Source organism: Labeo rohita, chromosome 25, assembly GCF_022985175.1.
Source record: "Labeo rohita strain BAU-BD-2019 chromosome 25, IGBB_LRoh.1.0, whole genome shotgun sequence".
Classification (NCBI taxonomy): Eukaryota; Metazoa; Chordata; class Actinopteri; order Cypriniformes; family Cyprinidae; genus Labeo; species Labeo rohita.
The window spans coordinates 14,049,642-14,067,343 of record NC_066893.1 but is presented as its reverse complement, the minus strand read 5'-3'; the positions used below and the strand labels follow the sequence as shown (position 1 = coordinate 14,067,343).

The window sequence follows — 17,702 nt, the reverse complement described above, 5'->3', positions numbered from 1 at the left end:
GCTGTTCTCTCTTCCTCCGCCAATCATTATTCCTGATGGGCGTGGTTACCAAGTGTCATGGCGGCCACCGGGAGATTGTTGTAGTGTGCCAGAGACAGACCGCGGATTATTCTGTATTAAGCTGAACTGTGTTTATTATCATATTGGTGGCATTTGAATGTAAAAACTCTTTTAAACATGGGGACCGTGCATGCCAGGGTAAGCTCATTTTTCCAGAGTTGACGGAGAAGCTAAAGCAATGACCTCTGAACAGAGTCTTTGAATGACAGGCCGAGTTCAGGATGACGTTTAGTACTACACAATTATCCAGATTAACTGTCATTAAGATAATAAATCAACTTTGCACATATAAACGCTCACTTTTACTATAAACAGACTCATATCCCATTTCGCATTAACAAACTAACGTTATAGCTGTCATACAATACTTCTCATTGACTTGTTTATGCACACTTTTATAGTATCTGTTGTAGCTAAGATAGTATATACGAGATGTCATGTCTTTGAGTATGCTTAATATGATAATCCAATAGATCTAAAACATTATATCTCTCTCTCTTCTACATATCTATTGACCCAGAGTCTGGACCCCCTTCCTATGCAAGGACCTGAGCTGGGGGTTCAAGCAGATGATATGGACTTTGGAGAACCAGAGCATGAAGAAAAACAGGAAGTTCTTGAAAATAAAGATGTGAGATGGATTTTAAGTATTTGTTCTATCCACATGCATATATGTTGGTTTTGAGTCAGGCATATTGGTGTTTTCATATGGATTTAATCATATGTTTAGGTTGTAGTACAGCATGTGCACATTGATGGTCTTGGAAGAACAAAGGAAGACATTTTAACATATGAGATTGCAGATGTTTTCCGTGCCAAAAACCTGATTGATGTGAGTATCACTTTTATATATCTACAGATGCTGCTTGTGGAAAAATTACACTGCCAGTCAAAAGTTTTTGATGTTTTTTTTTTTTTTTAAAGAAGTCTCTTCTGCTCATGAAGCCTGCATTTATTTGATCCGAAGTACAGCAAAAACAGTAAAAATTTGAAATATTTTTATTGTTTAAAATAACTGTTTTCTATTTGAATATATTTTAAAATGTAATTTATTCCTGTGATTTCAAAGCTGAATTTTAGCATTATTACTCCAGTCACATGGTTCTTCAAAAATCACAGGAATAAATAACATTTTAAAATATATTCAAGTAGCTTTTTAAATAGTAAAAATATTTCACAATTTTACTGTTTGTGGTGTATTTTGGATAAATGTGCAGGCTTGGTGAGAAGAAAAGTCTTAAAAAAACATTAAAAATCACTGTTCAAAAACTTTTGACAGGTAGTGTACACTAAAATGACATTGCATATTTTTCACTACGTTTAAACTATTACACTCTTTTCTAATTATGTTACAGGTAATGAAGAAATCTCATGAGGCCAGACAGAGACTTTTGCGTTTGGGGATATTCAGACATGTGGAAGTTGTCATTGACACTGCTGAAGGTATGACAATTAAGCAAACAACGTGGTAAATAACCAATAATAAATATGATGCATCAAAATCTGAATTCAAAAATTCAAAACTCAAAAATTAGGTGCTGACGCACTGCCGAATGGACTAGATGTGACATTCGAGGTGAAGGAGTTGAGAAGAATGACTGGAAGTTACAACACCATGGTTGGGAACAACGAGGGAAGCATGGTGAGCAACTAACTCCTGCATCATCACTGTTGGCTGTGTCTACATTGAGAAACTGAAAGTATTTACAGAAGTGTTGTTTTGGTTCTCATTTCAGGTGCTGGGTCTGAAATTGCCCAATGTTTTTGGCCGTGCGGAGAAGCTGACCTTCCAGTTCTCTTATGGGACAAAGGAAACCTCATATGGCCTGTCATTCTTCAAGCCCCAGCCTGGACACTTTGAGCGCAAGTATGTTTCTTGGCCTGGTGGTAAAGTTCTATTTAAAAATTACATTTTGATAAGTTAGATATGTCGTGTTGTCCAGGTCATTAAAGTTAAGCACATTTTTCATTTACGTAATATTCATTAAGGGTTAAAAAAATTAAAAAAAATTACTTTACTAGATACTGTAAACATTTACAATATCGTCTGTCCAGTTAACTTTGAACAAATTTTTGTTCATTGCAATGGCAACTAAAGCTTATTTGCATTAAAAAAAGGACAAAACATTTGATATGTCGTACCCAAACACCCGGTTTCGGCAGGAAATTCGTCAACTTAGGAAAGGAAAGACTTAGAAAATAATGACTACATTTTTTTTTATATGTAGCTCCTTATATGTAGCTCTGATTGCTACATTTATAGTATTCATGTTTCATTGGTTGTTTGTGAATTTTGTAAACCGGTTTTCCCAGGTTTGCTGTTGACACTGACTTACTCTTTCAGCTTCTCCATTAACTTGTATAAAGTCACGGGCCAGTTCCCATGGAGTTCCCTTAGAGAAACGGACAGAGGGGTCTCCACAGAATTCAGTGTAAGAGATTTATTTTATTCAATTTATTTTTAATACATTTTCAAATATTAATTTTAATTACTTATTTTATTTTCACATTTATTTTCTCTTTAACAAGCCAAATATCACTTTATGTATATAAATATAAATATTTTAGTTTTAGTTTTAGATATAAAGTCAAAAGTTTTAGTACCCTACCAGTCAGAAGTTTTTGAACAGATCACTAAGCCTGCATTTATTTGCACTTATTAAACAGTAAAATTCTGAAATATTTTACAATTTAAAATAATTGTTTTCTATTTGAATATATTTTAAAATGTAATTTATTCCTGTGATTTCAAAGTGGAATTTTTAGCATCATTACTCCAGTCACATGATCCTTCAGAAATCATTCTGATATTCTCATTTGTTGCTCAAAAAACATTTATTATTATTATTATGTTGAAAACATCTGAGGAGAATTTTTTTCCGGTTTCTTTGATGAATAGAAAGTTCAGAAGAACAGCATTTATCTGAAATAGAAATCTTTGTAACATTATAAATGTCTTTATCATAACTTATGATCAATTTAAAGCATCCTTGCTAAATAAAAGTCCAAATTTCTTTACCAAAAATTATACTGACTCCAAGCTTTTGGATGGTATAGTGTATAATGTTACAAAAGCTGTTTATTTCAGATAAATGCTGATCTTTGGATCTTTCTGTTCATCAAAGAATCCTGAAAAAAAAATGTACTCAACTGTTTTAAACATTGATAATAAAAAATTTTCTTCAACAGCAAATAAGCATATTAGAATGATTTCCAACGGATCATGTGACACTGAAGACTCGAGTAATGATGCTGAAAATTTAGATCACATAATTTACATTTTAAAATATATTCAAATAGAAAACAGTTATTTCAAATAGTAAAAAAACATTTCTAAATTTCACTGCTTTTGCTGTACTTTGGATCAAATAAATGCAGGCTTGGTGAGCAGAAGAGACTTATTTACAAAAAGTATTTAAAATTTTACTGTTCAAAAACTTTTGACTGGTATATGTGTACAACATTATCTAATTTTTTGTCCACTGTTTGCTCTAAAATTACCAGTTCCCCATCTGGAGGACAAATCACACTTTGAAGTGGGAGGGTGTGTGGAGAGAGCTGGGCTGCTTGGCCCGTACGGCCTCCTTCGCTGTCAGGGAGGAGAGTGGCCATTCCCTAAAGTCCTCACTTTCCGTATGTTTCTTCTCCGTTTCGTCTTTTTATTACACTCATTGATATCTGATTTTAAATATATGATGTTTTCCTCAGCACGCAATGGTCATTGACACACGCAATTCTACCATCCTTCCAAGAAAAGGTGCCTTACTGAAGATCAACCAGGTTTGTTTAAATCAATTGTTGTCATTGCAAGGAACCGTTTATCGAATACAATCATTATTTACTATCATTTTTATGGTCTGGTAGGAATTGGCAGGTTACACTGGAGGAGATGTCAGTTTCCTAAAGGAAGACTTTGAAATTCAACTCAACAAGACTTTGTTCTGGGACTCGGTGAGATTTAAGTATCATGGATATGCTATAATATTATTTATTTAAATTGTACTCCAACTTCAACTAAGCTCTAATTTTTTCCTCTCGTTGTAGGTGCTCTCTACCTCTCTATGGGGTGGTATGTTGCTGCCTCTCGGAGAAAAACCCTCCTGTATCGCTGACAGGTTAGTAAATTCCCTCTGTCTTTGGTAAAAACATCCCACAAACACTCAAAGTAAAGTTGTTTTTATATTTAAACCTGTGTTTAGGTTCTATTTGGGTGGTCCGACCAGCGTGAGGGGCTTCAGCATGTACAGCATCGGCCCTCAGAGTGAAGGTAACTGACTCTTTGACAGATAAGCTTAATATCTCAATATTCTCAGCTAAGGTTTATTTTCTCACTTTGATGACAGGTGATTACCTCGGTGGGGAGGCGTATTGGGCCGGAGGGATTCATCTGTACACCCCTCTTCCATTCAGGCCAGGTAGAGGCGGGTTCGGAGAACTCTTTAGGACACATTTCTTCCTCAACGCTGGAAACCTGTGTAACCTCAACTATGGTGAGATAAAGAAAACTGGAAAGGGCTATTTTTCTTGATGTTTTACTTACATTTGTTGCTGTGATTTAAATCATCTACTAGGTGAAGGACCCAGGGCACACCTGAGCAAGCTGGCCGAATGTATTCGCTGGTCTTATGGAGCGGGTATTGTGTTGCGTCTAGGGAACATCGCTCGGCTGGAGCTCAACTATTGCATTCCCATGGGCGTCCAGAGTGGAGACAGGTAGACAATCATAGATACTCACATTCAATCACAAATATAGTTGAAGTCGAAAGTTGCAGAACCTGCAAAATGTTAATTATTTTACCAAAATAAGAGGGATCATACAAAATGCATGGTATTTCTTATTTAGTACTGACCTGAATAAGGTATTTCACATAAAAAACATTTACATATAGTCCACAAGAGAAAATAATAGTTGAGTTTATAAACATACACTTGATTGTTAATACTGTGTTGATACCTGAATGATCCACAGCTGTGTTTTTTTGTTTAGTGATAGTTGTTCATGAGTCCCTTGTTTTTCCTGAAGTTAAACTGCCTGTTGTTCTTCAGAAAAATCCTTCAGTTCCCACAATTTTTTTTTTCCTGCATTTTAGTGTATTTAAACCCTTTCCAACAATGACTGTGTGATTTTGAGATCCATCTTTTCACACTGAGGAAAACTGAGGGACTCATATGCAACTATTACAGAAGGTTCAAACGCTGTGTTTCCATTACCCTTCAAAATTCCATTACCCTTAGACTGTGTACGCTGCACGCATCTGCGGCGCGTAAGGTCCGGCGCGGTCGCCGGAGCTGATGTTATGTTTATAGAAGCGTCGCACACGTTTCTGAAGCGGCTCTCCGCGCTGCTTCTGTAAAGATACACACATACGCCTCTTTTGATTAAATAAAGTAAAAATATGTCTAAATCCCACCAAAATCTGTTGCCATGACTTATCGCAAGAGGAACAAATTAAGTTTTAGTCGCATAACATCGGTTAATGGAAACATTGTCATTTCACAATACTTTTTTTATGGATATTTATATAATATCGCCAAAGTTTTGTGCAAATCTGTAATGGAAATGCGCCTACTGATGCTCTAGAAGGAAACACGATTTGTTAAAACTTTTGTTTAGAATGACCTTTCCCTTATTTTGCCTAAATATCATATTTTTTTCATTTAGTACTGCTCTTCAGAAGCTACAGAAGATGTTTCCCAGAAGACAAAATAAGTTAAATGTACCAGATCTTTAATTTCAAAAAGTTTTCACCCCCCAATCTTAAAATCTTACAGTCATTGTTGGAAAGGGTTCAAATACACAAAAAAAAAAAAAAAAAAAAAATTTGTGGGACCTAAAAGATTTTTCTGAAGAACAGCAGGCAGTTTAACTTCAGGATAAACAAGGGACTCACGAACAACTATCACTTACCAAAAACAAAAAAAACACAGCTGTGGATCATCAGGTAACAACACAGTATTAAGAATCAAGTGTATGTAAACTTTTGAACGGGGTCATTTTTATGAATTCAACTATTATTTTCTCTTTTGGACTATATGTAAATGTCTGTTATGTGAAATATCTTATTCAGGTCAGTATTAGATTAAAAAAAAAAAAACAAATAACAAAAAATAACATTTTGTATGATCCCTCTTATTTTGGTAAAATAATTAACATTTTGCAGATTCTGCTGTATGTAAACTTTTAACTTCAACTGTACATTTGTGAATAAAGTTTTATTGTGCTACCAGTCTACTGTTGTGAATGTACTGATGTGTTTTGTTTCTCAGGATATGTGATGGAGTGCAGTTTGGGGCTGGAATCCGCTTCCTGTGATTCCACGATTCCCATCACAAGCCCGTTTTGGAACAAAGAAGCATTTCTGTTACTTTATACTTGTGTTAATGGATATTCAACCAATTCCATTTCAAGATTCAAAGTAATGCAATGAATGTTGGCTAATTTTGCTGTGTTGGCAAACATTCTAAAAAAGGAAAATGGTTTAAAAGTCCAAAGAGAATTGTTAAGAATCAGTCTTTTTATTGGCACTTCAGAGGGGAATATATCAGACATCAGTGCTCTTATTGTCATATTTATTTGTCAGAACAGTCAGTGTTCAATAAATAATGTTTCTGGCCTTTATTTTGGTTTCTTTATGTGTTTTTTAAAGTCTTTTAATATAATTACACTGCCATTCAAAAGTTTGAGTTTTTTTTAAAGAAGATTTTTTTTGCTCATCAAGGCTGTTTATTTGATTAAAAATACAGAAAAAAAATTAATATTGTTAAATATTATTGCAATTTAAAATAGTGGTTTCTATTTTAATATACTTTAAAATAGAATTTATTCCTTTGATGCAAAACTGAATTTTCATCATCATTACTCCCGTCTTTAGTGTCACATGATCCTTCAGAAATCATTCTAATATGCTGATTTATTATCGATGTTGGAAACAATATTTTTTAGAACCTGTGATACTTTTTTCAGTATTCTTGATGAATAACATGTTTAAAAAAAAACAGCATTTATTTAAAATAGAAATCTTCAAAGTTCGGGGTCAGTACATTTTTTTTCTTTATTTCTTTGAAAGAAATTAATACTTTTATTCACCAAGGATGTGTTAAATTGATAAGTGATAGTAAAGACATATTGTTAGAAAAGATTTCTATTTAGAATAAATATTTTTATTCATCAAAGAATCATGAAAAAGTATTGCAGGTTCCAAAAAATATTTCGCAGCACAACTCTTTCCAACATTAATAACATTAATAATAATAAATCGGCATATTAGAATGATTTCTAAAGGATCATGTGACACTGAAGACTGGAGTAATGATGCTGAAAATTCAGGTTGCACCACAGGAATAAATGACATTATAAAGTGTATTAAAATAGAAATTACTATTTTATATTGTAATAATATTTCAAAATATTACTGGGCTTTTTCGATTTTTGATCAAATAATGAGCATACGAGCATAAGAGAATTTTAAAAAAAAATGTTAAAAATCTTACTAATCCAAAAAAGCACTGTGAAAACTAAAATGAAAAAACATTACATTTAAATAATTATTAAATTATTTTAATAACATTAAATAATTAATTTTAAATTATTAAAAAGGTGAGCTTATAGAGTTCATTAATTCTACTAATTCTAAAATATAACAAAACGTTCAAATAAACATTTGTTCACACTTTCTGCATTTTTAATCATACAAACACCAAGTAAATCCATTATCATTCACTATTTTCTGTATTCACGTAAAACATTTCTCAATCACTGTCAAGCCATATTTAAAGACTATTGTCCTCAGATTCATAAGCATACAGATACTAAAATACACACATATATAAGTTTTAAAAAATTATTCAACTGTATCCATCTTACACAACATATGAAATGCTTTTCATTACAGTGTTTTTGAAAACGTGGCTCAATGAAAAACATTAAGTAGTAACCATCATGAAAATAAAGAGCAGTTAAGCTGCCACTGCTCTATATTTAGTTACAAACATTCATTGTAATCCTAAACGTATTATAAAAAATTAAAAGAATAGCAGATCTGATGTATAACATCAAGTCACACGAGACAATCTAAGATTATATCTCTCGCTGTAGCTCCCACTGAAAGTGTCATATTGAGTCCAGAAGGGGGCGGAACTACAGAGTATGATGCAAATTAAAGAGACAGTTCATCAAATAAAATGAATTGTGTCAATTATTTACTCACCTTTATGTCATTCCACTTTCCTTTTTAGGGTGAACTATCACTTTAAGCCACAATAAAAAATACAATGTAGTATAAACCTGTTTTTGGTTGAATTCCTGATGCTAGAGATCCATAGTTGACCCTCACAAGTGTCCTGTTTTGTGGTCCCTGGGTCCACTTTTGGACAGCGGACATGGCAGAAGTATGTTTTATTATTCAGCGGAGAGCCAGTGAAGTGGCCAAACATATAAAGTAGAGTGTAAGAGATACTGCTATCCCACATGCTCCACCACAATCCTTGGCGTTTTCCTGTAAGAACAAAACAGACATGGTTTTTAGTCATTTAATGTATTTAGAATATATATTGTAAATCATTCATGTCTTATATGATTGCGGCAGCTTACATGAGGATGGTATGCGTGACAAGACTCTGGTCGTCTGCGAATCTTTTGAGATTTCATCCTGTTGCACTTAACTGTGGCGTTATGTTCAAAGGAGTTAAAGAGAACTCATTTTTTAGACAAAACCACATTTAAAAGACAAGAAGGTCATTATCATGGAAGGATATATTTGACTTCTCTGGGTGCGAGTGTAATTGGAGCGTACTGTCGGGAGCAGTCGCAGTCGGCCTGGACCACCAGCATGGCCAGGTTACTATTAGGAACCTGCTGTAGGACAAACATCCTGAAACATGACAGAGAAAGAGAGAGATGTTAACAAATTGTTCCTGGTACAAACCCACCAATCTGAGGACAGTCTGACTGATGGACTTACTTTTGACAACGGCCGCATTTGATGATGCTGTTGGTTTCTCTGATGGACGTGTCATATATGAAGCCGGGATACTCTGTGTTACAAGGCTGCATTAGTTCGACTTTCTTCTGTCTGTGTGCTGGAGAAGACAAGATTTCCATTATAACCAATAGATAACAGCTTCAGAATGTCTGTCCGTAGATCAGAGGTTTTTAAGATGGGACACAACATATTTTATTTATCTCTTATTTTAGATAAAATAATTTATTTACATATATTTTTTGTATCATATATATATATATATGAAATTAAAAATTAAACGTATATAAAATTAGGGGGAAATGAATAAATTAATCAATAATGAATATATATTACATTTTAATAATTTTAGAAACATCTATTTTAATCATTAGATAAATATTATGTATGCTTTTTTAAAATTGTTGCCTTTATGATATAAATGATATAAATATTTGAAAGAAATATGTATAAATATTATTTTTATAATTTTAGAAATACCTATTTTAATCATTAGATAAATATTATGTATGCTTTTTTAAAATTGTTGCCTTTATGATATAAATATTTGAAAGAAATATATATATATATAATTTTTTATAATTTTAGAAATAACTATTTTTTAATCATTAGATAAATACTATGTATGCCTTTTTAAAATGTTGCCCTTATGATATAAATATATTGTGTGCATAATATATTTGTCTATATATATATATATGAAATATAATTATATGAAATTAATATATAGTTCATAAATATATAAAGTAATTAAATTTAAAATAAAACTCAATAAATGTGGTAATTTTATATTTTTCAAATATATATATATATATTACATCTTTAGAATTGTAGAAATATATATTTTAATAATTTTAGAAATATTATATATTATATTCGCTTTTTTGAAATGTTGCCTTTATGATATAAATATATAGTGAGCATAATATACTGTATTTGTCTTCCTTAATATTTTGATCAAATTTAGAGGCTTTTCACAAAAAAAAATTATATATGTAATTCTATGAAATATAATTATATGAAATTACTATATATTTAATAAATATAAATGAAATAAAAAAGAAAATAAAGTGCATCTAAAACACAAAAAATGTTAAAATATTATATTTTTCAAATATATATTACATCTTTATATTTTTATAAATATATATTTTAATAATTTTATAAATATTATATTATATATTATATTTGCTTTTTTTAAAATGTTGCCTTAACTTAGAGGCCTTTCGCAAAAAATATTATACTTTTAAAATATATATATATTTCATTTTTATAATTTTAGAATAAATATTATAGATTATATTTGCTTTTTTTTAATGTTGCCTTTATAATATAGTTACATATTTGGCTGCCTTAATATTTTGACCATATTTAGGGGTCTTTTTACATTAAAATGTTAATTAAAAACCCCTGGTCTAGGTTAATAAAGCAGTCATTATTTTGTTAGTAATACCATATATTAGCATACTCTCTGTTTAATGAGCACTATGTATTGGATGTAATATGAAATGATTACTTTCCCATTCTCGCAATAAATCAGGATCTCCAAAACTTCAATCAGACTAGAATAACATTTTGTCTACAAAACCATAAAAAAATCTACATCCATGCTAAAGTCACTACAGATGACTATGGCTTTTCAGTAGCTACAAATGACCATCTCAGGCTCTAAGTTGGATCCTGGCTATAGAAAGACACAAACTAGACGAAGAAGATGCGCTGATGTACACATGTGGATACTTACTTGCGTGAAACCCAGCTTTAGCTGAACAGTGTCAATGAGAAACAATTACAGCACAATGATGAACAACAATGCAAATGGAGAATGAGACTAAGACAGACACCACATAAAACGACACAATAAATTATACAAAAACAGCATGGAGATGGAGATAAAAAAAATGTTACATCCTTTATAACTTCCTAACTTACCATCCACAAAATAGTCATTATGCCAAAGTCCACAGATGTTGAACTCCAACAGAAACCTGTGAGTTTAAAAATTAATATAAATTTTTACCAGTAAATGAGATCTCAAATGAAAGAAATAGCTAATGTTTTCTCCGTTTCATAACCTCAAACAGCACTTACATCACAAAATGTGAGAAGAACCACTTTATTAAAGCCAGCAGACCATAGAAAGGCTGTGAGGTAAACAAAGGTGCATTGTCAACAGTGTCAGCACAATATAAACTACATAATAAAGATAAATCTCTCTAAACGCTAAGATGTACATACGCTGAGCAGTGGTCGAGCTCCACTAGTGTGATGATGGCTGTTCTTACACATGGCCTGGTAGTCGTACAGCGTCACCCTGCAGAACAATATACAATTACGCACAATATACAGTTAAGAAACATTATTTTCCTTGTGTTCATTTAGTGATAAATATATATTAAAAAGTTACCTTTTAAACAAGCCAGATTTTAGTAACTGGGCCATGACGGATCCATCCACTTCCCCGAAGAATTTACCAACCTGTGTGAAATGACAGAGACATTCAGCGAAGGATTATTCAGGTTTAGATATACAGTATGACACAATATGAAATCATAACTGAATCCCATGATGAATAAACACGCACACCTACACACTCATAGACGGACAGATGTGCAGCGATCCAGATGTGCAAACAGATGCCTGAATCTGCCCTGTCTGCCCCACGGCAATCTGGGATTATACTCCATAAGCATTAATCTCCTGGCTACTGCTCACATAGCTACATTGCATGTGTTGCTACAAACAGCTGCGGTTATGGTATGAGAGCACTGTTAGTATATAGAAATGGAGATGAAACTAAATACAAACTCTAAGTCAACAATATTGATGATGATATTTATCATAATGATTTAAATAAAACATACTGTTGACTAAAATATCATTTATATTAACGATGCACTAAACAATGTTTCTGAAGTGAAAAATTTCCAGTTGAGGTCAAAAGTTTACACACACCTTGCAGAATCTGCAAAATGTCAATTATTTTACCAAAATAAGAAGGATCATACAAAAGTTATGTTATTTATTTATTTAGTACACAAGAGAAAGTCCACAAGAGAAAATAATAGTTGAATTTATAAAAATGAACCTATTCTTAATACAGTGTTGTTACCTGAATGATCCACAGCTGTTTTTTTGTTTGGTGATAGTTGTTCATGAGTCCCTTGTTTGTCCTGAACAGTTAAACTGCCTGCTGTTCTTCAGAAAAATCCTTCAGGTCCCACAAATTCTTTGGTTTTTCAGCATTTTTGTGTATTTGAACCCTTTTCAGCAATGACTGTATGATTTTGATATCCATCTTTTCACACTGAGGAAAACTGAGGGACTCATATGCAGATGGTTCAAATGCTCGCTGATGCTCCAGAAGAAAATATGATGCATTAAGAGCCAGGGGGTGAAAACTTCTGAACAGAATGAAGATGTGTGTATTTTAAAAATATCTTGTTTTATTATTATTCAGTACTGCCCTTCCGAAGCTTCAGAAGATACTTACAGGTCTCCCAAAATGCATCATTTTTCCTTCTGAAGCATCAGTGAGCATTTGAACGTTCTGTAAAAGTTACAAAAGTTACAAATATTATATTAATGTGTAAATTAAATATATATTTCTTCTTTACGAAAGTGATTTAGTCATTTTTTCTCTTTTGTTGTATGATTAACATGAATGACAGACAGCAGGAATATTAGACAGCTGTCTAGGGGTGTGCAATATTGACAAAAAATTACATCTTGATATTTTCTGGGATTTTATCAATTACGATAATTAGATGATATTTTGATATTTTACCGTGGATAAACTGATCTAATTGCATTTTAATAGACTGCATCATGCAGTACAAAACACCCTTAAAATGTGTACATGCACTAGTTCAGCCTAACTTAATCTGCTGTGTACAAACATCTGACAGACGTCAGTAAGATGTCAGTTTTACATACAATCTAAATAATAAACATCTTAAAAACATCTAATAGACATCTATTTGACATCTGATAGGAAATGTCCTATAGATGTATTGCAGATGAGAAAACACTTTAATACATCTTCCAGATGTTACAAGTGTCTCTGTGATATAAGGGAATGTATGCATGCACTCTGTCGGTGAGTTTTGTTTTTCGCTTTTCGCGATATACTCGATAATGACCAATCGCACATTGTTAAAACAACAATTATGATATTATCACAGACGATATATGTGACCCTGGACCACAAAACCAGTCATAAGTACCACGGGTGTATTTGTAGTAATAGCCAAAAATACACTGTATGGGTCAAAATGACAGATTTTTCTTTTATGCCAGAAATCATTAAGTAAAGATCATGTTCCATTAAGACATTTTGTACATTTCCTACTGTATAATATATCAAAACTTGATTTTTGATTAGTAATATGCATTGCTAAGAACTATATTGGACAAATTTAAAGGTGATTTTCTCAAAATTTAGATTTTTTTGCACCCTCAGATTTCAGATTTTTAAATAGTTGTATCTCGGCCAAATATTGTCCTATCCCAACAAACCATACAACAGTGGAAAGCTTATTTATTTTACTTTCAGATGATGTATGCATCTCAGTTTCGCAAAATTGACACTTACCGTATGACTGGTTTTGTGGTCCAGGGTTACATATATCCCACACCCCTACTGCTGTCACTTTAAGAGCTGCCCGGATCCAATATACTGTCACACGTTTTCTTTCTCAGCTGTTTGCTGTCGCTTAAGACCTAAATTACTTTATTTATGAGGATACTTGCAAAGATGGGCATTTTGACACATACAAGTGTGTGTATTTAACCATTTAAGGCCTATAAAGCAACAAAAATAACTAAATTCAGTACTACCGCGCTCTATGAGCACCGTCCTCACGTTGTGCATCTCTCAGACAGCGAGCGCATATAGCGAAATAAGTTCTCTATCACTGCTGATTGTGTTTTAACTCTTTAAAATCACTTGTTTTTAAACCACACTGCTTAAAAACACGTGCAAACGAAACCTCTACTGGACAAATTTCTACTGGATATTTTTGTCACGAAAAAAACACAACAGCTATTAAAAAAGGAACGCATCATATTCTTTTGCATAAAGGCTGTCATTCTCTGCTCTTACTTGCCGTTTACACTGTACTGTCCTATAAATAAAAGCCCAGGAGCTAAAATGAAAAAAGATATGACAACCTTTCCCAGCTAATCCAATTTTACCACGTCCACTCTCATTCTCTCAATCACTGTCTCATTTGAGACTCAATCTATTTGCTCCAAGGACAAGCTTGTGGTACATTATTGAGTCCTTCTATCCGTGTATCTCGTCACCTGCCCTTCACATCAAACCCCCTGTGCACGCAAACGTGCAGCTAGAACCATCACCTAACACACTTATGCTTCTCTGTGACAAAATGCTGTTGGGGCATGTTGTCACAAAAGGTCGATGTGCGTTCAATGAACTGTATGAAATACTCACATCTCCTCTTTCCTTTGAGATCAGTATGAAGCCATTATTGTCAACCAGGTAACAGTTCACATCCTGTGAAAAACAGAGTTGGACTTGTTGAACTGGATCAGAATTCGTTCTAGTGAATCAGTTCACTGTTCAGAACAGTGATTCAAAGATTACATAAAGATAACACAAAGAAGAGTCAATTAGCTTCACTCACGACGCTCTCACAGCTGAGAGGACATATACCGTCCACATCACTGCACTGAAAAAGAAGACAACCGCAAGGGCTTTAGTAAATGGACAAGAACATTATATTGAGCAAACACTATAGTGGTGAAATTACTACATTAGCTGTGTAGAGATAACATTATGGCACTTTCTATGAATGAGGTACAAAGTAGGGCCTTAAAAGAGTCTTTTCTTTGCCATAGTAGTGCAATGTGCCTTTAGAAATAATAATGCAATACTTACATCTGTGTTGTTTGGCTGACAGGAGGAAATAAGGGAAGAAGAGTAAGAAAATGAGTAGGAATAGGATAAATGTTTTGCACTAGATTACAAAACAACAGGAAAAGAGTCCTTGTGTGAAAGGGGGGTGGTGACTGAAAGGTCCTAGGTTTAAAGCCCAGAAGGGACCATAAGTCATGTGGCAAGTCAAGATGAACAAAAAGTGTTTGGTAAGTAGCAAGCATCTTGAGAAACTGCTTGGAGGCCTGCAGACGTGAGCGTGTACATGTACGCTTAGAAATCTCCAGTGACAAACACTATTTGCTCATTCGTCAGCGTGAGGCGGACAGGAACAGATACACACCATTAATCGACGACCTTCAGGACCACAACACTTAATAATGCTAGATTGTTGTCATTTGCAGTCTGCCTCCACACTACACACACTCAAGAAAAATCGACTCATAAAAATACAGCTTAACGTGCTGTTATTTATAAGAAGGGATTTTCCATATTGATTTTTTTAGGAGCTTTACCATATTTTGAATTATGTATTGCATTGTTTGTGTTTTCGGGTTGAAGGAAATGTCTGTAAATTTAACAGAAAATGTACACTTTTTTTTGTTATTCAACAGATTTCATTCTTAGAGTGCAGCAGACTCACACCTGTATGCATTTATAATAATATTTTATTATGTATAGTTTAGTATTTGTGTATTAATTTTACATATTTAAATATTAAAATATTTATCATACCTAAAATAAATCATCAAAATAACACAAATATCTAATATGAATATTTTTGAGGTCAAACTCACCTGTTTGGCAATAGACATGAACACTCGCTCCAGCAGGTCCAGGGATGCTTGCATTCCAATAGCTGCACATGGAAGAAAAAAGATCATTGTGTGAAGGTTGCATCCTTAATTTAAGTCATTAAATATTTTTTGTACTGGTTACAATATATATATATATATATATATATAGGATAAATCTTTCATTAATTTGTACAATAATGTTTTTATTAATCTCCAGGATCTTTAAAATACTTTTATAGACAATTTATAGTCAGTTAAATATTTTAGACCTGATCATAACATTAATATTTTGATAACAACTTCCATAAATATTTTATGATTTTAATTTACATGATTTTTCCATTATTTTTTAGTTGTTTGTTATTTAAAAAAATATATGATTTTATAGCCTGTTATAAGCCTGTTTCCGCAACTGAATAAAACATTTTAAAAAAGGTTATTGTGACTTTTTATCTCACAATTCTGATGTTTTTTCTCTGATGTTTTTGACTTTTTCTGATTTTCTGATGTTTTTTCTCTTATTTTTTTGTCTGATGTTTTTGACTTTTTCTCACAACTGCCTGATATAAACTCAACAAATGTGAGTTTGTATCTCACAATTCTCACTTTTTTCTTGCAATTTAGACTTTTCTCTCACAATTGCATGATATAACATCACATTTGCGAGAAATAAAGTCAGAATTGCAAGATAAAAACGCACATTTCTGACTTTTTTCTTGCAAAATGTACTTTTTCCGCAGAATTGCTTGATATAAAATCAGAATTGCGAGAAATAAAGTCAGAACTGCGAGATAAAATTCTGACTTTTTTCCCTCACAAATGCCAGTTTGTATCTCACAATTCTCTCTTCTTGCAATTTGGACTTTTAACTCACAATTGCGTGAAATAAAGTCAGATTTGCGAGGTAAAAACTCACATTTCTGACCTTTTTCTTGCAAATCCTACAAAAAACCCTTTGTATCTCACAATTTGGATTTTTATCACAATTTGGACACTTTTCTTGCAAATCTTACTTTTTTCTCAGAATTGCGAGATATTAACTCACAATTGCGAGAAATAAAGACAGAATTGCAAGAATTGCAAGACACACAATTGCGAGAAAAAAACAACTGCGAGATAAAAACTCACATTTCTGACTTTTTTCTTGCAAATCCTACAAAAAAACCTTTGTATCTCACAATTTTTCTCAAAAAATACTTTTTTCTCAGAATTGCAAGATATAAACTCACAATTTTGAGAAATAAAGTCAGAATTACAAGATAAAAACTCACAATTCAGACTTTTTTCTTGCAATTATGACTTTTTTTCTCAGAATTGCATGATATAAACTCACAACTGCTGACTTTTTATCCTCACAAATGCGAGTCTGTATCTCGCAATTTTGACTTTTTCTCGCAATTCTGACTTTTTTTCAGAATTGTTAGACAAACTCGAAATTGTGAGTTATAAAGTCCAATTTTGAGGGGGAAAAAAGGCATGATATGTTTTCAGAATTGCAAGTTTATATCTCATAATTGCGAGAAAAAAAGTTTATATATCGCAATTCTGACTTTATTTCTCAAAATTGTGACTTCATTTGCTATTTTTTTTTTGTTGTTATTGAAATTGCTAGTTTATATCTCACAGTTCTGAAATAAAAAGAGACGTAAACACAATTGCAATAAAAACATCAGTATTGTGAGATAAAAAGACAATTACCCTTTTTTTATTTTTTATTTAGTGGTGGAAACGGGCTTGCATAGATTTTATTCACATTTCTAGTCAATTAAATATTTTTGTGCTAAACATAACAACAAAAAAAAATAGGGTGAACATCAACAAATATTTTGTTAACGATTTCCATAAATATTTTGATTCATTTCCATGATTTTCTGAGCTCTGCAAATCTTCATTTTAAAATTCCCTAATGTTTCCAGAGTGTAATGTTTTGCTGGACAACATCTGTTGACGCTGTATACCACACGATTA

The 17,702-nt window shown here is 32.6% G+C and overlaps 2 protein-coding genes across 2 annotated transcripts in view; one reads left to right on the top strand and one right to left on the bottom strand.

Moving 5' to 3' along the window:
* Positions 1-40: 40 nt before the first annotated feature.
* Positions 41-6,679, top strand: samm50 (SAMM50 sorting and assembly machinery component). The gene is made up of 15 exons (XM_051100392.1): positions 41-198; positions 581-691; positions 791-892; positions 1,416-1,503; positions 1,596-1,702; positions 1,797-1,927; positions 2,405-2,492; positions 3,565-3,693; positions 3,769-3,840; positions 3,925-4,011; positions 4,105-4,175; positions 4,260-4,327; positions 4,404-4,550; positions 4,632-4,773; positions 6,328-6,679. The coding sequence occupies exons 1-15, from the start codon at positions 178-180 to the stop codon at positions 6,371-6,373; spliced, it is 1,410 nt and encodes a 469-aa protein (XP_050956349.1). The 5' UTR covers positions 41-177; the 3' UTR covers positions 6,374-6,679.
* A 746-nt stretch (positions 6,680-7,425) lies between these two features.
* cacna2d4b (calcium channel, voltage-dependent, alpha 2/delta subunit 4b) overlaps positions 7,426-17,702 on the bottom strand; it is a 48,480-nt gene continuing 38,203 nt past the window's right edge. The window contains exons 27-39 of the mRNA XM_051099809.1: positions 15,735-15,796; positions 14,941-14,955; positions 14,687-14,731; positions 14,494-14,556; positions 11,446-11,516; positions 11,277-11,352; positions 11,130-11,182; positions 10,971-11,026; positions 10,783-10,803; positions 9,021-9,138; positions 8,815-8,930; positions 8,651-8,733; positions 7,426-8,555 (exon numbers count right to left, since the gene is read on the bottom strand). Of these exons, the coding sequence (XP_050955766.1) occupies positions 8,463-8,555; positions 8,651-8,733; positions 8,815-8,930; positions 9,021-9,138; positions 10,783-10,803; positions 10,971-11,026; positions 11,130-11,182; positions 11,277-11,352; positions 11,446-11,516; positions 14,494-14,556; positions 14,687-14,731; positions 14,941-14,955; positions 15,735-15,796 (872 nt within the window). The 3' untranslated portion in view covers positions 7,426-8,462. The remainder of the gene's footprint in view (positions 8,556-8,650; positions 8,734-8,814; positions 8,931-9,020; positions 9,139-10,782; positions 10,804-10,970; positions 11,027-11,129; positions 11,183-11,276; positions 11,353-11,445; positions 11,517-14,493; positions 14,557-14,686; positions 14,732-14,940; positions 14,956-15,734; positions 15,797-17,702) is intronic.

Bases quoted from the DNA above. Each gene is read 5' to 3' on its own strand.
- samm50 (XM_051100392.1), top strand. From the start codon at position 178: ATGGGGACCGTGCATGCCAGG. The intron at 1,928-2,404 runs GTATGTTTCTTG...TTACTCTTTCAG, and splicing joins CCTGGACACTTTGAGCGCAA to CTTCTCCATTAACTTGTATA. The intron at 4,328-4,403 runs GTAACTGACTCT...CTTTGATGACAG, and splicing joins CATCGGCCCTCAGAGTGAAG to GTGATTACCTCGGTGGGGAG.